Source organism: Mobula birostris, chromosome 1 (assembly GCF_030028105.1).
Source record: "Mobula birostris isolate sMobBir1 chromosome 1, sMobBir1.hap1, whole genome shotgun sequence".
Taxonomy (NCBI): domain Eukaryota; kingdom Metazoa; phylum Chordata; class Chondrichthyes; order Myliobatiformes; family Myliobatidae; genus Mobula; species Mobula birostris.
Window position 1 is genome coordinate 201,596,009 of NC_092370.1, and position 27,374 is coordinate 201,623,382.

A 27,374-nucleotide genomic window follows, 5' to 3' on the forward strand; every position below is an offset into this window, starting at 1 on the left:
ATAAGAGTTGCTCAAAATTTCATGGCTTCTAAGTCAGTGGAATAAAGCCAAACCTGATCATCATTGACATTATTATCCAGATTAATTTTTTACACTCATTCACCTCTTACCTATACTTAACTCCAAATGTTTCCATAACATATGCTATGACCAAGGCTGCACTGGAGAACAGAAAAAAAAAGTCAGTAGATTACCTTTTAATATAGGATAAGAAAAATAGATTTTAACTCCAAAAGCTAATCATGTTCCTACCTTCGAGAAATACCTGCATTTCCATGTAAAAGAACTTTTCCTGAAAAATAATAAAGCAACCAGGTACATTATCATGTTCCACATTTCTTCAGAATACATTAAAGGTGATCTAAACAAACTGAAACTTTACCTCCATTTTTCAAGCATCCATCAATGAATTCTTTCGTCTAAAGAGATAAAATAAAAAATAAGGTTAGAATACACCCAGGTAACCTCTCACCAAAATTCTTCCAAAGTGAAGGCAATGAATAAACAAAACTAAAATTCTATTGTTCTGTGACTGAAGTTGCTTTCATTCTAAGGTGCAAACAGTTAAGAATTCATTTATGACAAGGTATTAAGATTAAACATGAAGAGTAATACTGACATTTTTCCAAATCAATAAAGTGCAAAGATGAATTAACTGTGAAAAGTGTCAAGCACTATTTATAATGCACTGTTTCCAACTCTGAAGGTAATAATGTCTTCAGCCATATTGAGATACTGGCTTTAATCCTAAATAAATTTCAAATGCATGCAGATCATAAGGGCAGAAATGAAGGCAAAGATTTTCTGGCCCACGTAGAAGACCTGGGATAATTTAACTAGAGACTGTTCTGCCTGGCTGGAAAGCAACGAATGCCCAGTAGACAGGAGTGGATGTTTGGCCAACTGGGATCAAGGGAGGCTTGTTGAAAAGCCTAGTAGTATTGAAGGTCTTATGTAAAGTAGAAGCAATAATTTCCACTAAGCTGAGGCATACTGTCCTCTTAACAACTACGACTAGAAATATAGAACATTTTCAAAATAAAAAGGTTGTTATGTGGCTCACTGTATCAATGCTGATTACAAAAAACTCATTCCACCTTGTACCACCAAGTTATAGCTCCTCAAGTATTCATACAAGAACATTTCAAATCAGATGACAGTTTCTGCTTCTAGCACCCTTTCAGATAGCAAGTTCCAGATTCCTACATCTACAGATTTTTTTTATTATTACTGGTTAATGTTATTGTGTTAATATTATTTTATGTGCTGTATGTGATCTATGCACTGTTTTCCACCTTGGTCCCAGAGGAATGTTGTATACAAATGTACAGTTGAATGATAATAAACTTGAACCTACTACTTAACATGAAAAAAATTCCAAACTCTTCCATCAACTAAATTGAATTGACTTTATTTCTTACATCCTTCACATGCAAGAGTAAAAATCTTTACGTTACATCTTCATCTGAATGTGCAATGTGCAAATTATAGTAATTTGTAATAAATAGTATGTACAGTAAGATATACAACAGAAGTCAATATAGCTTAGAAACGCAATTGCGTCAGTGTGAATTAATCAGTCTGATGGTCTGGTGGAAGAAGCTGTCCCGGAGCCTGTTGGTCCTGGCTTTAATGCTACAGTACCATTTCCCAGATGGCAGCAGATGGAACAGTTTGTGGTTAGGGTGATTCGGGGCCCCAGTGATCCTTATGTACCTGTCTTTGTAAATGTCCTGAATAGTGGGAGGTTCACATCCACAGATGCGCTGGGCTGTCCACACCGCTCTCTACAGTCCTGTGATTAAGGTAGGTACAGTTCCCATACCAGGCAGTGATACAGCCAGTCAGGGTCCTCTCAGTAGTGCCCCTGCAGAAAGTCTTTTGGGTTTGGGGACTCATGTCGAACTTCTTCAACTGTCTTAGAGGTGAAATAGGCACTTTTGTGCTTTTTTCACCACACAGCCAGTGTGTACAGACCAAGTGAGATCCTCTGTGATGTGTACACTGAGGAACTTGAAGCTGTTCACCCTCTCAACCCCAGATTCATTGATATCAGTAGAGGTAAGCCTGTCTCCATTCCTCCTGTTATCCACAACCAGCACCCCTGTTTCTGCAACATTGAGGGAGAGGTTGTTTTCTTGAAACCAAGGTGTCAGGGTCTTCTCTGTACGTGAGGAATTATATGCAGAATTAAAAGGGCTAAAACCTAACTGACTTATTAGCAGCTTGACAAGTCGTGTGTGAGAATAATGTATGAACAACAAAGTGTTTGTTGCATGAGAAAGCTTCTATGTCTACCCTTATCAAAGTATGTATGTGATAATGGACCTATAACAGCAGCCAGACCGTACTCGGGGGCTCACTTGATTGCAGATTTTCCCAGGCTCTGTGAGCAGGGACTCTGTTTCGTCAACTGAGCGACGCAAGCTTGCTAACAAACAGTATGTAATTTTAAATAAACTATATTTAACAATTATTCCTTGAGTCTGAACCTAAAGTGCTCTGGTAAAGAAGCAGATCGACATAGGCTGCCTCATTATTTGAGACAAGACCAATCAATGTAGTATCACCTGCAAATTTAATTAGCAGATTGGAGCTGTGGGTGGAGACACAGTCAGGAGTGTGCAGAGAGTAAAGGAGGGGGCTTAGGACACAGCCCTGGGGGGCAGGGTGAAGGCTGAGGTCTCTGAGCTTCTTGTCAAGCCTGGAAGGAATTATGGTGTTGAATGCTAAACTGTAGCCCAAGGACAGCGTTCTCATATAAACATCCCTCCTCTCCAGGTGTGTAGAGCTGTGGCTATTGCGTCATCTGTCAATCGGCTGTGTTGGTACATGAGTTGTAGGGGGTCCAGTGTGGGTGGCAGCATGCTGCAGATGTAGTTGTTGACCAGCCTCTCAAAACATTAGCTTTGAGGTGAGTGCGACAGGACACCAGTTGTTCAGACATGTTACCTTGGTCTTTTTATGTACAGGGACAATGGACTCTACATTGGGATAGGGAGAGATTAAAAATGTCTGCAAACACGCCAGCCAACTGTGCCACGCATACTCTGAGTACCCGTCCTGGGATGCCATCTGGTCCCGCAGCCTTGCGGTTGTTCTCTCATTGGAAACACTTGCAAACTTCAGCCTCAGAGATGACCAAGGTGCAGGCGGCTCTCCTCAGTGGTTCAGATTTAGCTCATCTGGGAGACAGGCAGCGATGTTGGCAGCCATACGTTACTTTAAATGTATGCTCTTTGCCGTTCAACTCATCCGCTAAGGGAACAAAATTCTTCCTACTTATTCCATCTAAGCATTAGTCCACCAGCTGATAACTGGTAGGAGGGCTGCAGTAGATATGCTGTTAAAGTTGTAATTACAAATTAATTGTGAATTATTTTAGTAGATTCTACTGAATAAAGTCTAAGTAAATTAATTCTTTCAATTTTATTTTCAATGTTTTAATATTCAATGTGTTGACTCATAGGCATGTCATTTGGCCCATCATTTGTGAGCCATTATTTTTGACAAATACAAAATCTAGTTAAATCAAATCCTTGCTAAGTCACAGCTCAAGCACAGTACAGCACTTCAAATCCAAAGATGAGGTCAGGCAGTTAACTGGTCTCATGGACAAGCTATTGAAATTAAAAACTGACACAATTACTTGACAGAGAAATCTGAACTGATTATGGAGATCTAAATTGGATTTGTACAAAACAGATCATGTTTAACAAACTGTCACCATTTAGCTAAAGTATTCAGAGGAATGGTTATGTATCGAAACCATGTGAATACCCAGAAAATGATGAGTGACTTAATTTAAGGCGAAATAAATTGTTTGGTTACAGTGGTCAAAAGCCAGACAGAAGAGACAAGAGACAATTAATTATATGCTCAAATTCAAAAGAAGGCTTTCAATCTAGATAACTGTGAGGTATTGTACTTCAGGAGATTAAACCAGGGTAGGACTTGTACAGTAGATGGTAGGGCCATAGAGGGTGTTATGGGAACAGAAGGAATTAGGAATGCAAGTGCATATAGTTTGCTGAAAGTAGCATCACAGGAAGATACAGGGTGGTGGTGAAGGTGCTTGGCACACTAGCAGTCAAGGCAGAATATAAAAATTGGTCAGTTATGCTGCAGCTACAGCATGTCACTGAGGCTGCACTTGGGAGTATTGTGTAGTTTGAGCCAGCCTGCTATAGGAAAGATGTTATTAAACTAAAAAGAACACAGAAAAAAATTACTGGGATATTGCTTAAACTGGGGTGTAAATGACAAGGTCAGGTGGTATAGATTACAAATTTATTCTCTGGAACATAGAACATTAAGAAGTGACATATTAGAGTTAAATAAGATCACGAGGGACATAGACAATATGAAAATACAATCTTTTAATCTTTTTCGGGGGGGAGGTGCTAAAATCAACGGGGCATAGATTTAAGATCAGAGATAAGATACTTAAAAGGGCAGCTTCTTCATGCAATCGGTAGCGCCTATTTGAAATGAGCTGGCAGAAATAGTGATTGATGCAAGCATATTATCAATGTTTAAAAACTACTTAGATAAATGAATAGGAGAGGTTTAGAAGGCTATGGGCCAAAGGACCTGTTTACATGCTGTATATGACTAAGTGGCAGGTGATGAACCACGCAGACCAATGCTGAAGTTTCAAATTCTTTGTCATATTTACAATTTACAACAAAGTGGTGTGTCATGTAATAAAAACAGAAATAGCTGGAAGTATTCAGCAAATAATTAATGCTTTAGGTGTGAATATAAATAGTGTAATTACCAAGTCCGCAGATGTCACAAAAATTGGCATTGTTGATAATGACCACGATATTGATTATTGGGTAGATTGGCAGTGTAAATTTAATCCTGGTATGAGTGAGGTGATGCAAGTTGGGAAGACTAACTGGGTAAGACATACACAATGAATAGCAGGGTGCAGAATTAGGCCATTTAGCCTACCGAGTCTGCTCCGCCATTCAATCATGGCTGATCCTATTTTCCCCTCCTTAGTCCCACTCCCTGGCCTTCTTCCCGTAACCTATAATGCTGAGTCCAATCAAGAACCTATCAAGCTCTGCCTTAAATACACCCAATGACCTATCCTCCACAGCTGCCTGTGATAATAAATTCCACAAAATCACCTCCCTCTGGCTAAAAAAATTTCTCTGCATCTCTGTTTTACATGGGCGCCCCTCTATCCTGAGCCAATGTCCTCTTGTCCTAGACTCCCCCACCACGGGAAATATCCCTTCCACGTCTACTCTTCTATGCCTTTCAACATTCAAAAGGTTTCAATGAGATCACCCTCATCCTTCTAAATTCCAGCGAGTACAGACCCAGAGCTGTCAAGCATTCTTAGTATGATAACCCTTTCATTCCTGGAATCATCCTTATGAACCTCCTCTGAACCCTCTCCAACGCCAGCACATCTTTTCTTAGATGAGGAGCCCAAAACTATTCACAATACTCAAGGTGAGGTCTCACCAGTGCCTTATAAAGCCTCAGCACCACATCCTTGCTCTTGTATTCTAAACCTCTTGAAAGTAATGCTAACATTGCATCTGCCTTCCTCACCACCGACTCTACCTGCAAGTTAACCTTTAGGGTGTTCTGCACAAGGACTCCCAAATCCCTTTGAATCTCAGAGTTTTGGATTTTCTCCTTGTTTAGAAAATAGTCTGCACATTTATTTCTTCTACCAATGTGCATGACCATGCATCTTTCAACATTGTATTTGCCAATCTCTTGCCTATTCTCCTAATCTAAGTCCTTCAGCATCTAACCTGTGTCGTCAACACTATCTACCCCTCCACCAATCTTCATATCAGCTGTAAACTGGGCAACAAAGCCATCTATTCCATCACCTAAATTATTGATATACAGCATATAAAAAAAAGCTGTCCCAACACCAACCTCTGTGGAACACAACTAGTAACTGGCAGCCAACCAGAAAAGGATCCTTTTATTCCCACTCGCTGTGTCCTACCAATCAGCCAATGCTCTAATAATGCCAGTAACTTTCCTGTGATACCATGGGCTCTTAACTTGGTAAACAGCCTCACGTGTGGCACTTTGTCAAAGGCCTTCTGAAAGTCCAAATATACAATATCCACTGCATCCCCATTATCTATCCTACGTGTAATCTCCTCAGAGAATTCCAACAGATTTATCAGGAAAGATTTTTCCTCAAGGAAACTATGCCGACTCTGTCCCATCTTACCCTGTGCCTCCAAGTACTTCATAGCCTCATCCTTAACAACTGACTACAACATCTTCCCAACCACTGAGGTCAGGCTAACTGGTCTATAATTTCCTTTCTGCTGGCTTCCTCCTTTCTTACAGAGTGGAATGACATTTGCAGTTTTCCAATCCTCTAGCACCATGCCAGAGTGCAATAATTTTTGAAAGATCATTACTAATACCTCCACAATCTCTCCTGCTACCTTTTTCAGAACCCTACGATGCAGTTCATCTGGTCCAGGTGACTTATGTACCCTTAGGTCTTTCAGCTTTTTGAGCACCTTCTCCCTTGTAACAGTAACTGCACTCACTTCTCTTCCCTCATACCCTTCAACATCTGGCACACTGCTAGTGTCTTCCACAGTGAAGACTGATGCAAAATAATCACTTAGTTCATCTGCCATCTCCTTGTCCTCCATTATTATTTCTCCAGCCTTATTTTCTATAGGTCCTATATCCACTCTCATCTCTCTTATTTTTTACATACTTGAAAAAGCTTTTACTATCATTTTGATATTGTTTGCAAGCTTTCTTTCATATTTCATCTTTTCGCTCTTAATGATTCTTTTAGTTGCTCTCTAAGCTTCCCAATCCTCTTTTCACACTAATTTTTGCTTTGTTGTATGCCCTCTCTTTTGTTTTTACATTAGCTTTGACTTCCCTTATCAGCCACAGTTGTACTGTTTCGCTATTTGAGTGTTTCTTTGTTTTCGGAATACAGTACATCTATCCTGCACCTTCTTCATTTTCCCCAGAAACTCATGCCATTGCTGCTCTGCTGTCATCCCTGCCAGCAAATCCTTACAACTTACTTTTTCCAACTCCTCTCGCATACCAATAATTTCCTTTACTCCATTCAAATACTGCTATGTCACACTTAACTCTCTCCCTATCAAATTTCAAGTTGAAGTCAATCATATTGTGATCACTGGTTCTTAAGGGTTCCTTTACCTTAAGCTCCCTAATCAGCTCCAGTTCATCACATAACACCCAACCCAATACAGCTGATCCCCTAGTAGGCTCAATGACACACTGCTCTAAAAATCCATCTCGTATGCATTCAACAAACTTACTCTCTTGAGATCCATTTCCAACCTATTTTTCCCAATCAACCTGCAAGTTGAAATCTCCCATGAATATCATAACATTGCCCATCTGACATGCCTTTTCTATTTCCTGTTGTAATCTGTGGCCCACAGCCCAGCTACTGTTATAAGCTTGTATATAACTGCCATCAGGGTCTTTTTACCCTTTAAGTTTCTTAACTCAATCAACAAGGGTTCAGCATCTGCCAATCCTATGTCACATCTTCCTACTGATTTAATGCCATTCTTTACCAGCAGAGCCACGCCACTCCTTCTGCCTACCTTCCTATCCCTGTAGGAAGTAGTCTTGGACATCTAGCTCCCAACTACAACCATCCTTCAGCCATGATTCAGTGATGGCCACACCATCATACATGACAATCTGAAATAGTGCAACAAGATCATCCACCTTATTTTTTATATTCCGTGCACTGAATCAGAATAAGCTTTATTATCACCAGCATGTGTCGTGAAATTTTGTAACTTAACAGCAGCAGTTCAATGCAATACATAATATAGAAAAAATAATAAATCAGTAAGTAAATCAATTATGGTATACATATATTGAATAGATTAAAAATCATGCAAAAAACAGAAATAATATATATTAAAAAATGTGAGGTAGTATTCAAGGGTTCAACGTCCATCTAGGAATCAGATGGCAGAGGGGAAGAAGCTGTTCTTGACTCACAGAGTGTGTGCCTTCAGGCTTCTGTACCTCCTACCTGATGGTAACAGTGAGAAAAGAGCATGCCCTGGGTGCTGGAGGTCCTTAATAATGGATGCTGCCTTCCTGAGACACCACTCCTTGAAGATGTCCTGGGTACTTTGTAGACTAGTACCCAAGATGGAGCCAACTAAATTTACAACCTTCTTCAGCTTCTTTCGGTCCTGTGCAGTAGTTCCCCCTATACCAGACAGTGATGCAGCCTGTCATAATGCTCTGGCATGGTACATCTGTAGAAATTTTTGAGTGTATTCGGTGTCATACCAAATCTCTTCAAACTCCTAATGAAGTCTTTTTTATAGCTGCATCAATATTTTGGGACCAGGTTAGGTCCTCAGAGATCTTGACACCCAGGAATTTGAAACTGCTCACTCTCTCCCCTTTTGATCCCTCTATGAGGATTGGTTTGTGTTCCTTCATCTTACCCTTCCTGAAGTCCACAATCAGCTCTTTCGTCTTACTAATTTTGAGTGCCAGATTGTCGCTGCGACACCACTCCACTAGTTGGCATATATTGCTCCTGTACATCCTCTCGTCACCATCTGAGATTCTACCAACAATGGTTGTATCATCAGCAAATTTATAGATGGTATTTGAGCTATGCCTAGCCACACAGTCATGTGTACAGAGAGAGAAGAGCAGTGGGCTAAGCACACACCCCTGAGGTGCACCAGTGTTGATCATCAGTGAGGAGGAGATGTTATCACCAATCCACAGAGATTGTGGTCTTCCAGTTAGGAAGTTAAGGATCCAATTACAGAGGGAGGTACAGGGGCCTAGGTTCTGTAACTTCTCAATCAGGATTGTGGGAATGATGGTATTAAATGCTGAGCTTTGGTCGATGAACAGCATCCTGACGTACGTGTTTGTGTTGTCCAGGTGGTTTAAAGCCGTGTAGAGAGCCACTGAGATCGCATCTGCTGTTGACCTATTGTGGTGATAGGCAAATGGGTCCAGGTCCCTGCTGAGGCAGGAGTTCAGTCTAGTCATGATCAACTTCTCAAAGCATTTCATCATTGCAGATGTGAGTGTTACTGGGTGATAGTCATTAAGGCCGCTCACTTCATTCTTCTTAGGCACTGGTATAATTGTTACCTTTTTGAAGCAAGTGGGAACTTCCACCCACAGCAGTAAGAAGTTGAAGATGTTCTTGAATACTCTCACCAGTTGGTTGGCACAGGTTTTCAGAGCCTTACCAGGTGCTCCATCAGGACCTTCTGCCATGCGAGGGTTCACTCTCTTTAAAGGCAGTCTAACATCAGCCTCTGAGACAGAGATCACAGGGTCATCAGCTGCAGCAGAGATCTTCACAGCTGTAGTTATATTCTCCCATTCAAAGCAGGCATAAAAGGCATTGAGTTCATCTGGTAGCGAAGCATCGCTGTCATTCATGCTATTGGGTTTTGCTTTGTAACAAGTAATGCCTTGTAAACCCTGCCAAAGTTGTCGTACATCCGATGTCACCTCCAACCTCGTTTGAAACTGTCTCTTCACCGTTGAAATAGCCCTCCACAAATCATACCTGGTTTTCTGGTACAGGCCTGAATCGCCAGACTTGAATGCCACAGATCTAGCCTTCAGCAGACAACGTATCTCCTGGTTCATCCACGGTTTTTGGTTTGGGAACGTACAGTAAGCCTCTGTGGGCACACACTCATCCAGATTCGAAGATGAATCCCTGAATACAAACCAGTGTTACATACCTCGTGGGTATCTTGTGACTGTCTTATGACCATGATGTAACTGAGTATCTTGTGAGCATTATGTAACAGTCTTGCGCTGGTGGGGTGATGTAATTTTCCCGCCAGTGAGGTCACGTGATGACATGTTCTCAACAGGTATATAACGGGAAACTCCTGTTGTTACGCAGTTGATTTGTTGTTTAATTCGTCAGTTACTCTGTTACGCTATGTATTCAACTCATGACGCAGTTTCATTTTAAAGTGGAGTTTTACTTTCTATTGTAAGTCTAGTTTTGGAGAGTGAAGACTTTACTAAAGTACGGGAACCTGAAGGATTGAGGAAAGTTGGTGTCATACAGCAGTTTCATAAAGGATCGACCTTATTGAATCTTCGTTCAGAAATAGTGACTTGCATCTGAGATAACCCCTGTGATATCAGAAAGGTTTGTGCAGTGTTCATTCATCAGGAAAAGGTCAGTTTCTTTAAGCCGTTTTATTTTCTTCGTCGTGAATCCTTTGGACAGGATCAGCAGTAACATCACGTCTTCAAAGAAATCCGTTTCCCGAGAAGTCTCTCCTTATTGACTGTGTAAATCACTTGGACTTTCAAATTTACCACTTAAAGACTGTATTCGAATTTACCACTTTAAGAACTGTTCCAGAGTTGCCGTGTTAGCTGTGAGGAGGATGTTAAGAGGATGCAGGGTGACTTGGATAGGTTGGGTGAGTGGGCAAATTCATGGCAGATGCAATTTAATGTGGATCAATGTGAAGTTGTCCACTTTGGTGGCAAAAATAGGAAAACAGATTATTATCTGAATGGTGGCCAATTAGGAAAAGGGGAGGTGCAACGTGACCTGGGTGTCATTATACACCAGTCATTGAAAGTGGGCATGCAGGTACAGCAGGCGGTGAAAAAGGCGAATGGTATGCTGGCATTTATAGCGAGAGGATTTGAGTACAGGAGCAGGGAAGTACTACTGCAGTTGTACAAGGCCTTGGTGAGACCGCACCTGGAGTATTGTGTGCAGTTTTGGTCCCCTAATCTGAGGAAAGACATCCTTGCCATAGAGGGAGTACAGAGAAGGTTCACCAGATTGATTCCTGGGATGGCAGGACTTTCATATGAAGAAAGAATGGATGAACTGGGCTTGTACTCGTTGGAATTTAGAAGAATGAGGGGGGATCTGATTGAAACGTATAAGATCCTAAAGGGATTGGACAGGCTAGATGCAGGAAGATTGTTCCCGATGTTGGGGAAGTCCAGAACGTGGGGTCACAGTTTGAGGATAGAGGGGAAGCCTTTTAGGACTGAGATTAGGAAAAACTTCTTCACACAGAGAGTGGTGAATCTGTGGAATTCTCTGCCACAGGAAACAGTGAGGCCAGTTCATTGGCTATATTTAAGAGGGAGTTAGATATGGCCCTTGTGGCTACGGGGGTCAGGGGGTATGGAGGGAAGGCTGGGGCGGTGTTCTGAGTTGGATGATCAGCCATGATCATAATAAATGGCGGTGCAGGCTCGAAGGGCCAAATGGCCTACTCCTGCACCTATTTTCTATGTTTCTATGTTTCTATGTATAGCAGTTAACTTCTGGTTAAGTTAGTCGTTTGAATACTTTCGCTATTGTTGAGCAGAGTTTAATAAATGTTTATGTTTGTTTTTAAAACCTGATTCAATTATATATTCATTGTTGCTGGTCACGTGACACCAGTCCACTAATTCAAAGCAGTTCTGTAAATGCTCCTGTGCTTCCCTTGTCCATACCTTCTTGGTCCTCACTACTGGTGCTGCAGTCTTCAGTCTCTGCCTATACTCAGGGAGTAGAAGTACAGCCAGGTGATCAGACTTCCCAAAGTGAGGGCGTGGAATAGCACGGTAGGCAATCTTGACGGTGGTGTAACAGTGGTCCAGTGTGTTGTTTCCTCTAGTATTACACGTGATCTGTTGATGGTAATTGCTAAGTGATTTTTTCAGACTGGTCTGGTTAAGATCCCCCAAGATGATGGTGAAGGCGTTAGGGTGCGCTGTTTTGTGCACGTTAATTCCACTGCTCAGATCATCTAAAGCCTGATTGACATTGGCCTGAGGTGGAATGTATACTTCTACCAAAAAGATCCTGGCGATCTCCCACTGTAGGTAAAAAAGGATGGCACTTACTGCTAGATATTCCAGGTCTGGTGAGCAGAATTGGGACAGCACTGATATATTTGTGCACCAAGAAGAGTTGAACATGAGGCATACTCCTCACCCCTGCTTTTGAGAGACTCTACAGATCTATCCTGACTGTGTACATTACTGTGTACTGTATTTGCTACCCTTTGTGATTCTACATTCCAGGAATGAGAGGGTTAACATATGAGGAACATTTGTCCGCTCTTGGACTGTATTCCTTGGAGTTTAGAAAAATGAAGGGAGACCTCATAGAAACATTTCGAATGTTAAAAGGCATGGACAGAGTGGATGTGGCAAAGTTGTTTCCCATGATGGGGGAGTCTAGTACAAGAGGGCATGACTTAAGGATTGAAGGGCGCCCATTCAGAACAGAAATGCAAAGAAATTTTTTTAGTCAGAGGGTGGTGAATCTATGGAATTTGTTGCCACGGGCAGCAGTGGAGGCCAAGTCATTGGGTGTATTTAAGGCAGAGATTGATAGGTATCTGAGTAGGCAGGGCATCAAAGGTTATGGTGAGAAGGCGGGGGAGTGGGACTAAATGGGAGAATGGATCAGCTCATGATAAAATGGCGGAGCAGACTCGATGGGCCGAATGGCCGACTTCTGCTCCTTTGTCTTATGGTCTTATGGTCTACATGCCTAGTACGCACCTGCTGGCTACAATAATGTCCTATAATCTGCCTGCCCACCCTAACAGCCTGACTTCATGCTATCTTTGTTTTTTTTTTACCATCCATCCTGTCCTAAGTCCCTTCACTCCAGTTCCCACCCCCAGCCAAATTAGCTTAAACCCTCCCCAACAGCTCTAACAAACCTGCTGGGAGAATATTGCTTTCCCTGGGTTAAGGTGCAGCCCGTCACTTTTGAACAGGTCATACCTTCCCCAGAAGATCCCAATGAACCCAGAACCTGAAGCCCTGCCACCTGCACCAGGTTCTCAGCCATGCATTAATTTACCTAATCATTGCTTTTCTACCTTCACTGGCACATGGCACACTCAGCAATCCAGAAATTACTATCTTTGAAGAGTAGGAATCTTACAGGGGATCCAAGGAAGAACATTTTCATCAAGAGTGCTTAGTACCTGGAAAATATTGTGGGTGGTGGAGACAGGTACTTTCACAACATTTAAAAAGTAGATGAATACCTGAATTGCCAGTGCATAGAAGACTAAAGATCAATTGACAGTAAATGGGATAATAACTGGATTAGATATGTATGAATCCACACCAGGCAACATCCGTGGAGAGACAACAGAGTTAACAATGTACAGTGAAGATTGGCAAAAGAGCAAGGTACAGAGTTGGTGGGGGAAGTGATGGATCAAACAATATTAAATTTCTGAAAAGGCAAGGCTAGGTTTGACGTGGAGATAAACTGCGATAAGTTCATCAAGCCAAAGTATTAAAAGGGCAGTTAGAAAGAATCTGAACAAAGATTTTACTAATAAGAATTAGGGAAACGTTTAATTGGAGTAAGAGGAAATACGAGGCTATCAGGCAGGAACTTGGAAGCATAAATTGGAAACAGATGTTCTCAGGGAAATGTATGGAAGAAATGTGGTAAATGTTCAGGGGATATTTGCGTGGGGTTCCAATGAGACAAGGAAAGGATGGTAGGGTACAGGAACTGTGATGTACAAAGGCTATTGTAAATCTAGTCAAGAAGAAAAGAAGAGCTTACGAAAGGTTCAAAAGGTAGGTAATGATAGAAATCTAGAAGGTTATAAGGCTAGCAGGAAGGAGTTTAAGAATGAAATTAGGAGAGCCAGAAGGGGCCATGAGAAAGCCTTGGCAGACAGGATTAAGGAAATATCCAAGGCATTCTACAAGTATGTGAAGAGCAAGAGGATAAAACATGAGAGAATAGGACCAATCAAGTGTGACAGTGGAAAAGTGTGAATGGAACCCGAGGAGATAGCAGAGGTACCTAATGAATACTTTGCTTCAGTATTCACTACGGAAAAGGATCTTGGCGATTGTAGGGATGACTTACAGCGGACTGAAAAGCTTGAGCATGTAGATATTAAGGAAAAGGATGTGCTGGAGCTTTTGGAAAGCATCAAGTTGGATAAGTCACCGGAACCGGATGGGATGTACCCCAGGCTACTGTTGGAAGCGAGGGAGGAGATTACTGAGCCTCTGGTAATGATCTTTGCATGATCAATGAGGACGGGAGAGGTTTCAGAGGACTGGAGGGTTGCGGATTTTGTTCCCTTATTCAAGAAAGGGAGTAGAGATAGCCCAGGAAATTATAGGCCAGTGAGTCTTAATACAGTGGCTGGTAAATTGATGGGAGAAGATCCTGAGGCAGGATTTATGAACATTTGGAGAGGGATAATATGATTAGGAATAGTCAGCATGGCTTTGTCAAAGGAAGGTCGTGCCTTACGAGCCTGATTGAATATTTGAGGATGTGACTAAACACATTGATAAAGGTAGAGCCATAGATATAGTGTATACGAATTTCAGCAAGGCATTTGATAAGGTACCCCATGCAAGGCTTATTGAGAAAGTAAGGAGGCATAGGATCCAAGGGGACATTGCTTTGTGGACCCAGAACTGGCTTGCCCACAGAAGTGGTTGTAAATGGATCATATTCTGCATGGAGGTCGGTGACCAGTGGTGTGCCTCAGGGATCTGTTCCGGGACCCCTACTCTTCGTGATTTTTATAAATGACCTGGATGAGGAAGTGGAGGGATGGGTTAGTAAATTTGCTGATGACACAAAGGTTGGGGGTGTTGTGGATAGTGTGGTGGGCTGTCAGAAGTTACAGCGGGACATTGATAGGATGCAAAACTGGGCTGAGAAGTGGCAGATAGAGTTCAACCCAGATAAGTGTGAGGTGGTTCATTTTGGTAGGTCAAATATGATGGCAGAATTTAGCATTAATGGTAAGACTCTTGGCAGTGTGGAGGATCAGAGGGATCTTGGGGACCGAGTTCATGGGACATTCAAAGCTGTTATGCAAGTTGACTCTGTGGTTAAAAAGGCATACAGTGCATTGGCCTTCATCAATTGTGGGATTGAGTTTAAGAGCTGAGAGGTAATGTTGCAGCTATATTGGACCCTGGTCAGACCCCACTTGGAGTACTGTGCCCAATTCTGGTCGCCTCACTACAGGAAAGACGTGGAAACCATAGAAAGGTTGCAGAGGAGATTTACAAGGATGTTGCCTGGATTAGGAGCATGCCTTATGAGAGTAGGTTGAGTGAACCCGGCCTTTTCTCCTTGGAGCGATGGGGGATGAGAGGTGACTTGATAAAGGTGTACAAGATAATGAGAGGCATTGATTGTGTAGATAGTCAGAGGCTTCATCCCAAGGCTGAAATGGCTAGCACGAGAGGGCATATTTTTAAGGTGCTTGGAAATAGGTACAGAGGAGACGTCAGATGTCTGCGTAAAAGTTTTTTTTATGCAGAGAGTGGTGAGTGCGTGGAATGGGCTGCCGGCGGCAGTGGTGGAGGTGGAAACGATAGGATCTTTTAAGTGGCTCCTGGATAGGTACATGGAGCTTAGAAAAATAGAGGGCTATGGGTAAGCCTAGGTAGTTCTAAGGTAAGGACATGTTCAGCACAGCTTTGTGGGCCAAAGGGCCTGTATTGTGCTGTAGGTTTTCTATGTTTCTATGAAATGAGCACAGAGTGTGTGAACACAAAGAAACAAAGAAGTTGCGATATGCAGAGCAACAGGACATGCCCAGCAGCGCTAATGGAAGCAGAAATACTAAAAAAGCATGGACTGGTCAGTTCTGACTTAACTAAAACTGTAGAATTCTATATCAGGTCTGGAAGGCTCCAATAGGTTCAAGTACAGTTCCTTATGTTGGACCACGCAATTTCCACCACAAGTGCCACTTTCCTCATCTCTCCCACTTTAACAATCTGAAGGGGCAATTCATATCTTAAATTCCTGGCCCACTCTACTTCTTACAAATATTTTGCCATGCAGCAACAAGAGACATAACACTTGTTCTTTTACCTCGTTCCTCCCAGACACGCAAACTACTCTTTCAGGTAAAGCAGGAATTAATTTGTGAGCTACATTCAATGTTTACAACGCAGTCCCCTTTACATGAAGGAAAGCAAAATACAAATTGGGTCACCACATTCAGTCCTTGAGCTAATTATTACTCACCACTTTAATTCTATATCCCAGATTTTTTTCCAATTTGGTGTGTCTGTGACCTCCTGCTCTGTTATAATGTGGCTCAGCATCAGCTTGAAGAACCTCTACCTGGACATATAGCAACTCTCCAGATTCAAATACTGTATCATCAGGAAACTCACTTTCTTTTACCTGTAACAAACTGGCCAAATCATCCGTAAAATTAACTTGGTTTCTCTTTCCCCATTAGCACAGTCAGACCTACTCTACATGTCCAACATTCTGCATTTTACAACTTACATTCTTTTGCATTCTCACACAGTAGCTGCTCTCCGAGTTCTCTTGTTCAGGTTCTATCCATTTGCCTCTATTAACCTATCAAATAAATTCCCTCTATTGCAGGATACCCTGGTATTGCCTTATCCATCCCACTTTCCCTACTTGCTATTAACCAGTCAGACAATGGTTCTTCAACCTGAAATGTGAATTCTGTTTCTCTTTCCACAGATGCTGCCTGATCTGCCCAGTCTCTTCAGCATTTTATTTTATTTCCTATTTCTAGTACAGTGTTTGATTTATTTTACCAGAGAATTGTATTATCTAGTGTACCAATTAGATAAATAATTGTGGCATTAGAAGTATATACAAGATTATAAATTTAGAGCATTAATAAAGTGATAGAAAAAAAGTGACCTGTTTTTATCTAAGCATGTTTTGTTTTACAGTAAATAGTATGAATCAAGCAATTTTAAATGATGGGAACTGGAATAGCAAAGGTCCATGTACAGACTACATTTGACAGATAGATTTTAGTAAAGGAAAATAAAATCTAATGGATAGTCAGCCTTTATAACAAAAGGGCTCACATATATAGGACTGCCACAGTAATAAAAAGCCCTGGATAGATGGTATCCAGTGTACAATTCAACTGGTGTAGCTTGGGAAAAATTGCAATGTCATTTGAAGGACAGTATACATATTCCCAGAATATTATTAGGGTTCCTGACAGTTAGGAAAGATTTTGTAAGCCAGTTTTGTATTCTGCAGTACATATAAAAAGGTAGTATTTACTGAGATTTCCATCAGTCTGAACATGCAGACTAAGGACACACAACTTTCAAATCGGAGCACAACCACATAAAGTCATACAGTACAGAAACAGCAACTTCAGCCCAACTGGTTGATACCATCCAAGATTCCCATCTAAACTAGTCCCATATGTCTAAGTCCAGCCCATAACCTTTCCTATCCAAGTACCAATCCAGATACATTTTAAATGTTGTAAACGTACCGTCTCAACCACTTCCTCTAGCAGTTCATTTCATACAAGACCATAAGACAGAGGGGTAGAATTAGGCCACTTGGCCCATCAAGTCTGCTGCGCCATTCTATCATGGCTGATTAATTACCCTCTGAACCCTATTCTCCTGCCCTCTCCCCGTAATCTTTGATGCCCTGCCTAATCAAGAACCTATCAACCTCCACTTTATATATACTCATTGATTTGGTCTCCACAACCATCTGTGGCAATGAACTCCACAGATTCACCACCCTCTGGCTAAAGAAATTTCTCCTCATCTCTGTTCTAAATGGACACCCTCCTATTCTGAGGACGTGCCCTGTAATCCTAGACATCCACTATAGGAAACAACACTCACAACAAGCTGGAGGAACTCAGTAGGTCGGGCAGCATCTATGGAAACGATCAGTCAACGTTTTGGGCCAGAACCCTTCGTCAGGACTGAAGAGGGAAGGAACAGAGGCCCTATAATAAGATGGGGGGAGGGTGGTAAGGAGAAGGCTGGTAGGTTCCAGGTGAAAAACCAGTAAGGGGAAAGATAAAGGGGTGGGGGAGGGGAAGCAGTGGGGGGATAGGCAGGAAAGGTGAAGAAGGAACAGGGGAAAGCACAATGGGTAGTAGAAGGAAGCAGAACCATAAGGGAGGTGGTAGGCAGCTGGGGGAGGGGGCAGAGTGAAACTGCAATAGGGGAAGGGAGGGGGAGGGAATTACCGGAAGTTGGAGACTACCTAGACGGTATATGAGGTGTTGCTCCTCCAACCTGAGTTTAGCCTCATCACGGCAGTAGAGGAGGCCATGTATGGTCACAGCTGAATGGGAGTGGGAAGCAGAGTTGAAGTGGGTGGCTACTGGGAGATCCTGTCTGTTGTGGCGGACGGAGCGGAGGTGCTCGATGAAGTGACCCCCCCAACCTGCATCAGATTTCACCAATGTAGAGGAGGCTGCACCGTGAGCACCGGATGCAATAGATGACCCCAACAGACTCACAAGTGAAGTGTTGCCTCACCTGGAAGGACTGTTTGGGGCCCTGAATGGTGGCAAGAGAGGAGGTGTAGGGACAGGTGTAGCACTTACGCTTACAGGGATAAGTACCAGGTGGGAGATCCCTGGGGAGGGACGTGCGGACCAAGGAGTCGCGGAGGGAACGATCCCTGCAGAAAGCAGAGAGGGGTGGAGAGGGAAAGATGGGCTTAGTGGTGGGGTCCTGTTGAAGGTGGCGGAAGTTGCAGAGGATAATGTGCTGGATCCGGAGGCTGGTGGGGTGGTAGGTGAGGACAAGAGGAACTCTGCCCCTGTTGTGGTGGCCGGAGGATGGGGTGAGGGCCAAAGTGCGGGAAATGGAGGAGATGCGAGTGAGGGCATCATTGATCACCGTAGAAGGGAAACCACAATCCTTAAAGAAAGAGGACATTTGAGATGTCCTGGAATGGAAAGCCTCATCCTGGGAGCAGATGGAGCAGAGGAACTGGGAATAGGGAATGGCAATTTTGCATGTGGCAGGGTGGGAAGAGGTATAGTCGAGGTAGTTATGAGAGTCAGTGGGCTTATAGAATATGTCAGTGGACAGTCTGTCTCCAGAGATGAAGACCGAGAGATCGAGAAAGGGGAGAGAAGTGTCCGAGATAGACCAAGTGAATTTGAGGGCTGGGTGGAAGTTTGAAGTAAAGTCGATGAAATTGACGAGCTCAGCATGGGTGCAGGAAGTAGCACCAATGTAGTCATCAATGCAGTGAAGGAAAAGTTGGGGAGCAGTACCAGTATAGGTTTGGCGCATAGACTGTTCCACATAACCAACGAATAGGCAGGCATAGCTGGGGCCCATGCGAGTGCCTATAGCTACACCCTTGGTCTGAAGAAAGTGGGAAGAGCCAAAAGAGAAGTTATTAAGTGTGAGTACCAGTTCTGCCAACCGGAGGAGGGTAGTGGTGGTGGGGAACTGGTGAGGTCTATTGTCCAGAAAGTAGCAGAGGGCTTTGCTGTCTTCTTGATGGGGAATGGAGGTGTATAAGGATTGGACATCCATAGTGAAAATGAAGCGATCGGGACCGGGGAACTGGAAGTTATTGAAGAGGTGGAGGGCATGGGATGTATCCTGGATGTAGGTGGGGAGGGACTGAACTATGAGTGACAAAATGGAGTCCAGATAGGCAGATACAAGTTTGGTGGGGCAGGAGCAGGCAGAAACTATGGGTCTACCGGGACAGTCAGGCTTGTGGATCTTGGGGAGGAGGTAAAACAGAGCAGTACGGGGTGTGGGAATTATGAGTTTTGTAGCTGAGGATGGAAGGTCTCCGGAGTTGATAAGGGCGGTGATGGTATGGGAGACAATGGTTTGATGTTTTTTGGTGGGATCCTGTTCCAGAGGTAAGTAAGAGGAGGTGTCAGAGAACTGCTGTTTGGCCTCAGTGAGGTAGAGGTCCATCTGCTACTATAGGAAACATCTTCTTCACATCCACTCTGTCTAGGCCTTTCAATATTCGATAGGTTTCAATGAGAGCTCCTCTCTTTCTTCTAACCTCCAGTGAGTATAGGCCCAGAGCTATCAAACGCTCTCATACATTAATCCTTTCATTCTCGGAATCAATCTTGTGAACCTCCTCTGGCAAGGAGATAATGCTGAGCCTTTATAAGACACTAGTCAGAATGCACTTGTAGTATTGTCAACAGTTTTGGGCCCCTTATCTCAGAAACGATGTGTTGTCATTGCAGAGAGTCCAGGGGAGGTTCACGAGGTTGATTGCGGGAATGAAGAGGTTAATATATGAGGAGCGTTTGAAAGCTTTGGGCCTGTACTGACTGGAATTTAGAAAAATGTGTGGGGATCTCAATGAAACCTACCAAATGTTGAAAGGTCTAGATAAGATGTTTCCTATGGTGGGGGTATCCAGAATTAGAGGGCTCAACCTCAAAACTGAGGTGCACCCTTTTAGAATAGAGGTAAGGAGGAATTTTTTTAGCCAGAGAATGCTGAATCTGTGGAATGTTCTGCCACAGACTACAGTGGAGGTCAAGTCCGTGGGTATACTTAAAGCAGAAGTTGATCATTTCCTGATCGGTCAGTGCATCAAAGGATATGGAGAAAAGACAAATGTATGGAGTTGAGTGGGATCTGGGATCAGCCATGATGGAATTGTGGAGCAGACTCAACAGGCTGAAAGGCCTAATTCTGTTCCAACATCTTATGGTCTTATGGACCTTCTCCAATGCCAGCAAATCTTTTCATATACAAGGGGCCCAAAACTGCACACAATATCCAGAGTGGTCTGACCAATGCCTTATTAAGCCTCAACATTACATTTCTGCTTTTATATTCTAGTCCTCTAGAAATGAATGCCAATATTGCATTTGCCTTCTTTACCACCGACTCAACCTGCAAGTTAAACTTTAGGGAATCCTGCATGAGGACTCCCGAGTCCCTTTGCAACTCTGATTAGAAAATGGTCCCGATTTAGAAAATGGTCTATGCCTTTATTTTTTCAACCAAAGTCCATGGCCATACACTGCTCTACTCTTCATTCCATCTGCTACTTTTTTGTCCATTCTCCCAAACTATCAAAGTCCTTCTGCAAACTCCCTGCTTCCATCACACTACCTGCCCCTCCACTTATTTTCGTATTGTCGCAAACTTGGCCACAAAGCCATCAATTTCATCATCCAAATCACTGACATATACTGTGAAAAAAAGCAGTCCCAACACTGACCCCTGTAGAACACCACGAGTCACCAGCAGCCAACCAGAAAAGGCCCCCTTTATTCCCTCACTGCCTCCCACCAGTCAGCCAATCATCTTTCTATGCTAGTATCTTTCCTGTAATTCCATGGGCTCTTATCTTGTTATGCAGCCTCATGTGGGGCACCTTGTCAAAGGCCTTCTGAAAATCCAAGTAAACAACATCCATTAACTCTCCTTTGTCTAACATGCCTGTTAATTCCTCAAAGAATTCCAACAGAATTGTCAGACAAGATTTCTCCTTAAGGAAACCATGCTGACTTTGGCCTGTTTTATCATGTGCCTCCATATATCCCAAAAGCTCATCCTTAATAATGGACTCCAACATCTTCCCAACCACTGAAGTCAGGCTAACTGGCCTATAATTTCCTTTCTTCTGCTTCCCTCCCTTCAAAAGAGTGGAGTGACATTTGTAATTTTCCAGTCCTCTGAAACCATATGGGAATCTAGTGATTACAGCAATAACAGTCACTTCTGCCCTAAAATTCTTGAATTTCTGGCATACTACTAGTGTATTCCACAGTGAAGACTGACACAAATACTTATCAAGTTCACCTACCATTTCTTTGCTCTCCTTTACTACCGCTCCAGCATCATTTCCAGTGGTCCAATATTCACTTTCCAAATCTTCTGCTCTTTAATATATTTGAAACAACTTTTTGTATCCTCTCTTATATTACTGGCTAACTTACCTTCATATTTCATTTTTTCTTTCCTTATGGCTTATTTTAGTTGCCTTCGGTTGGTCTTGAAAAGCTTCTCAATCCTTTAACTTTCCACCAATTTTTGCTATTATATGCCCTCTCTTTTCTTTTTGAGCTTTCTTTGACTTCCCTTGTCAGCCACACTGCTTCATTCTCCCTTAATAATACTACTCTATCTTTGGGATGTAACTATCCTGCGCCATCCGAACAGCTCCTACAAATACCAGCCTTTACTGTTCTGCCATCATCCCTGCTGGTCTCCATTTCCAATCAGCTCTGGCCACCTCCTGGTCATACTTCTGTACTTCTCTTTACTCCACTATAATACTGATACATCTGACTTTAGCTTCTCCCTCTCAAACTGCAGGATGAATTCTATCATATTATGTTCACTCTCTCCTAAAGGTTCCTTTATCTTAAGCTCCCTCATCAAATCTGGGTCATTACATAACACCCAATCCAGAATTGCCTTTCCCCTAGTGGGCTCAACAAGTTGCCCTAAAAAGCCATCTTGTAGGTCTTCTACAAATTCTCTCTCTTGGGATCCAATGCCAACCATTTTTCCAATCTACCTGCATGTTGAAATCGCCCATGACTATTGCAACATTGCCCTTTTTACATGTTTCTTCTATCTCCCTTGTAATTTGTATCCCACAACAGGCTACTGTTCAGAGGCTTCCATATAACTCCCATCTGGGTTTTTTAAAAAACCTTTGCAGTTTCTTAACTCTGGTTCCTTAAGGTTGTCATAGCTGGGAGTAGGGATAAGTCCCCACTACCTTTTAAATGCTCCAATGACATGCATCTCAAATAGCTTGTGTACCAGATCTCTAGCTATGGGTAAATAGCCCCACTGCTTGTGGGCAGCCTCAGGAGAGATGAAGGCTACAGGTGTAAACCCAGAAAGAAAATCCAGAGATGAGCCCCTAAGGCAGCTGGATATCACTGAACGTCCTTCCAGTAGCTTCTTGTGCCAAATGTACTGCTTTGCTTTCCTTTGGACTACACCAGTGAGGCCGAGAGGGGGATCTTGACAACTGAGCACCCCGGAATCTCCATACCATCTGCCCAGGCTTGTGCCCTGGAGAGGTTATTCCAGTGATGCTGTTTGCAGCAACAGGACCAACACGAGAGGCAGTAGTTACGAGTGATAAGCCCTCACCGACTGGCTTAGGTAACAGGCGCTGCAGGCTGTCTTTGACGGTAAGAGGAATTTTTGCATCACCTCCACAGCCTGGCACAACATTAACTTGTGGAAACTACAGCAAAACCTGCCGCTCCAAAATTGGACTGTGCAGCAATAGCAGGTGCTGCGACTCTACAAAAAAGACTGAACCATAGTGTACACTCCATTGTCCTTCGAGACAGACAGATGCCATCAATTCTGGGCGGTATTTTTAAAACTGCCATACAAGACATATGGCATCTCAACTCTACCGCTCTATACACAAAGCACATTCAGTAATTAAGTTAAACACTTGATTATTGTTAGCTTAAAGGTTAACTAAACTTTTGGAAAGCTAAGTGAACCAAATAAGAAAACAATATACAGGTGTCCCCCGCTTTTTGAACGTTCGCATTATGAAACCTCGCTGTTACGAAAGACTTACATTAGTTACCTGTTTTCGCTAACAGGTGTTTTCACTGTTATGAAAAAAGGCAGCGCTCGATAAAAGGCAGCCAAGCTCCTCCCCCGGAACTGTATTCTAGCTGGCATTGCTTAAACACGTGCCTGTGAGCAGCTATTAGCAAGATGAGTTCTAAGGTATCGGAAAAGCCTAAAAGAGCTCGTAAGGGTGTTACACTGAGCATAAAACTAGACACAATTAAGTGTTTTGATCGTGGTGAACGAAGTAAGGACAAAGTGAGTTTGGCTTATGGAAGTTGACGAAGATGATGTTGAAGAGGTTTTGGCATCCCATGACCAAGAACTGATAAATGAACAGCTGACGCAATTGGAGGAGGAAAGGATAACAATCAAAACCAAATGCAGTAGCGAACGGACCAAAAGTGAAGTCGTCCAGGAACTGAACGTGAAACAACTGAGTGAGATTTTCGCTGCAATGATTGCAGAAAAGTACAACTTTAATTTTGAAAGGGTACGTCAGTTTAGGGCATACTTGCAGGATGGTTTAAGTGCTTACAAAGAAACGTATGATAGAAAAATGCGCAAGGCTAAGCAGTCAAGCATACTGTCGTTCATCAAGCCTTCCATATCAGCCACAGCAGACGACGAACCTCGACCTTCGACATCGAGGCAGGTAGACATAGAAGAAGATGACCTGCCTGCCCTGATGGAAACAGACGACGATGAGATGACACCCCAGTGTCCCACCACCCCAACCCCCAGGCCACGGACCGATACGTTGCCATGGAGAATGCAGCGGTAGCCAGGACGCACCCAACACATCTTTAATTAAAAAAGCCGAAATAAACAAGCTAATTAATTAGGTGCCACCCGGCCATCCTCCCATACCCCCTGATCCCTTTAGCCGCAAGGGCCATATCTAACTCCCTCTTAAATATAGCCAATGAACTGGCCTCAACTGTTTCCTGTGGCAGAGAATTCCACAGATTCACCACTCTCATGTGAAGAAGTTTTTCCTCATCCTGGTCCTAAAAGGCTTCCCCTTTATCCTCAAACTGTTCTCCCCTCATTCTGGACTTCCCCGACATCGGGAACAATCTTCCTGCATCTAGCCTGTCCAATCCCTTTAGGATTTTATATGTTTCAATAAGATCCCCCCTCAATCTTCTAAATTCCAGTGAGTATAAGCCTAGTTGATCCAGTCTTTCATCATATGGAAGTCCTGCCATCTCAGGAATCAATCTGGTGAACCTTCTTTGTACTCCCTCTATGGCGAGGATGTCTTTCCTCAGATTAGGGAACCAAAACTGCACACAATACTCCAGGCGTGGTCTCACCAAGGCCTTGTACAACTGCAGTAGTACCTCCCTGCTCCTGTATTCGAATCCTCTTGCTATGAATGCCAGCATGCCATTTGCCTTTTTCACCGCCTGCTGTACCTGCATGCCCACTTTCAATGACTGGTGTATAATGACACCCAGGTCTCGTTGCACCTCCACTTTTCCTAATCGGCCACCATTCAGATAATAATCTGTTTTCCTGTTCTTGCTACCAAAGTGGATAACCTCACATTTATCCACATTAAATTGCATCTGCCATGAATTTGCCCACTCACCTAACCTATCCAAGTCACCCTGCATCCTCTTAGCATCCTCCTCACAGCTAACACTGCCGCCCAGCTTCGTGTCATCCGCAAACTTGGAGATGCTGCATTTAATTCCCTCATCTAAGTCATTAATTTATATTGTAAACAACTGGGGTCCCAGCACCGAGCCTTGCGGTACCCCACTAGTCACTGCCTGCCATTCTGAAAAGGTCCCGTTTATTCCCACTCTTTGCTTCCTGTCTGCCAACAATTCTCTATCCACATCAATACCTTACCCCCAATACCATGTGCTTTAAGTTTGCACACTAATCTCCTGTGTGGGACCTTGTCAAAAGCCTTTTGAAAATCCAAATATACCACATCCACTGGTTCTCCCCTATCCACTCTACTAGTTACATGCTCAAAAAATTCTATGAGATCCGTCAGACATGATTTTCCTTTCACATATCCATGATTTGTCCGATGATTTCACCGCTTTCCAAATGTGCTGTTATCACATCTTTGATAACTGACTCTAGCAGTTTCCCCACCACCGATGTCAGGCTAACCGGTCTATAATTCCCCGGTTTCCCTCTCCCTCCATTTTTAAAAAGTGGGGTTACATTAGCCATCCTCCAATCCTCAGGAACTAGTCCAGAATCTAAAGTGTTTTGAAAAATTATCACTAATGCATCCACTATTTCTTGGGCTACTTCCTTAAGCACTCTGGGATGCAGACCATCTGGCCCTGGGGATTTATCTGCCTTTAATCCCTTCAATTTACCTAACACCACTTCCCTACTAACATGTATTTCCTTCAGTTCCTCCATCTCACTGGACCCTCTGTCCCCTACTATTTCCGGAAGATTATTTCTGTCCTCCTTAGTGAAGACAGAACAAAAGTAGTTATTCAATTGGTCTGCCATGTCCTTGCTCCCCATAATCAATTCACCTGTTTCTGTCTGTAGGGGACCTACATTTGTCTTAACCAATCTTTTTCTTTTCACATATCTATAAAAGCTTTTACATTCAGTTTTTATGTTCCCTGCCAGTTTTCTCTCATAATCTTTTTTCCCCTTCCTAATTGAACCCTTTGTCCTCCTCTGCTGGACTCTGAATTTCTCCCAGTCCTCAGGTAAGCCACTTTTTCTGGCTAATTTGTACGTTTCTTCTTTGGAATTGATACTATCCCTAATTTCCCTTGTCAGCCATGGGTGCACTACCTTCCCTGATTTATTCTTTTGCCAAACTGGGATGAACAACTGTTGTAGTTCATCCATGCGATCTATAAATGCTTGCCATTGCATATCCACCATCAACCCTTTAAGTGTCATTTGCCAGTCTATCTTAGCTAATTCACGTCTCATACCTTCAAAGTTACCCTTCTTTAAGTTCAGAACCTTTGTTTCTGAATTAACTATGTTACTCTCCATCTTAATAAAGAATTCCATCACATTATGGTCACTCTTACCCAAGGGGCCTCTCACGACAAGATTGCTAATTAACCCTTCCTCATTGCTCAATACCCAGTCTAGAATAGCCTGCTCTCTAGTTGGTTCCTTGACATGTTGGTTCAAAAAACCATCCCGCATACATTCCAAGAGATCCTCTTCCTCAGCACCCTTACCAATTCGGTTCACCCAATCTATATGTAGAGTGAAGTCACCCATTATAACTGCCGTACCTTTATTGCACACATTTCTAATTTCCTGTTTAATACCATCCCCAACCTCACTACTACTGTTAGGTGGCCGGTACACAACTCCCATCAGTGTTTTCTGCCCCTTAGTGTTATGCAGCTCTACCCATATCGATTCCACATCGTCCTGGCTAATGTCCTTCCTTTCTATTGCGTTAATCTCCTCTCTAACCAGCAATGCTACCCCACCTCCTTTTCTTTCATGTCTATCCCTCCTGAATATTGAACACCCCTGAATGTTGAGCTCCCATCCCTGGTCACCCTGCAGCCATGTCTCTGTGATCCCAACTATATCATATTCATTAATAACAATCTGCACTTTTAATTCATCCACCTTGTTACGAATGCTCCTTGCATTGACACACAAAGCCTTCAGGCTCGTTTTTACAACACTCTTAGCCCTTATACAATTATGTTGAAAAGTGGCCCTTTTTGATTTTTGCCCTGCATTTGCCGGTCTGCCACTTTTACTTTTCACCTTACTACTTATCTGCCCTCATTTTACATCCCTCTGTCTCTCTGCACTTGTTCCCATCCCCCTGTTGTTAACTAGCCTCCTCTCTCCCCAGTCTCTTTAATTTGATTCCCACCCCCCAACCATTCTAGTTTAAAGTCACCTCAGTAGCCCTCGCAAATCTCCCCGCCAGGATATTGGTCCCCCTCGGATTCAAGTGTAACCCGTCCTTTTTGAACAGGTCATACCTGCGTCAAAAGAGGTCCCAATGATCCAAAAACTTGATCCAGCTGTAC

At 43.0% G+C, this 27,374-nt stretch overlaps 1 protein-coding gene across 2 annotated transcripts in view; it reads right to left on the minus strand.

Moving 5' to 3' along the window:
* styx (serine/threonine/tyrosine interacting protein) overlaps positions 1 to 27,374 on the minus strand; it is a 48,903-nt gene that overhangs the window by 9,082 nt on the left and 12,447 nt on the right. For both annotated transcript variants that reach the window (XR_011887279.1, XM_072268843.1), the window contains exons 6-8: positions 383 to 419; positions 253 to 292; positions 111 to 161 (exon numbers count right to left, since the gene is read on the minus strand). Coding sequence is in view for 1 of the 2 variants with exons in the window: in XM_072268843.1 (XP_072124944.1) it covers positions 111 to 161; positions 253 to 292; positions 383 to 419 (128 nt within the window). In the remaining variant the exon portion in view is untranslated. The remainder of the gene's footprint in view (positions 1 to 110; positions 162 to 252; positions 293 to 382; positions 420 to 27,374) is intronic.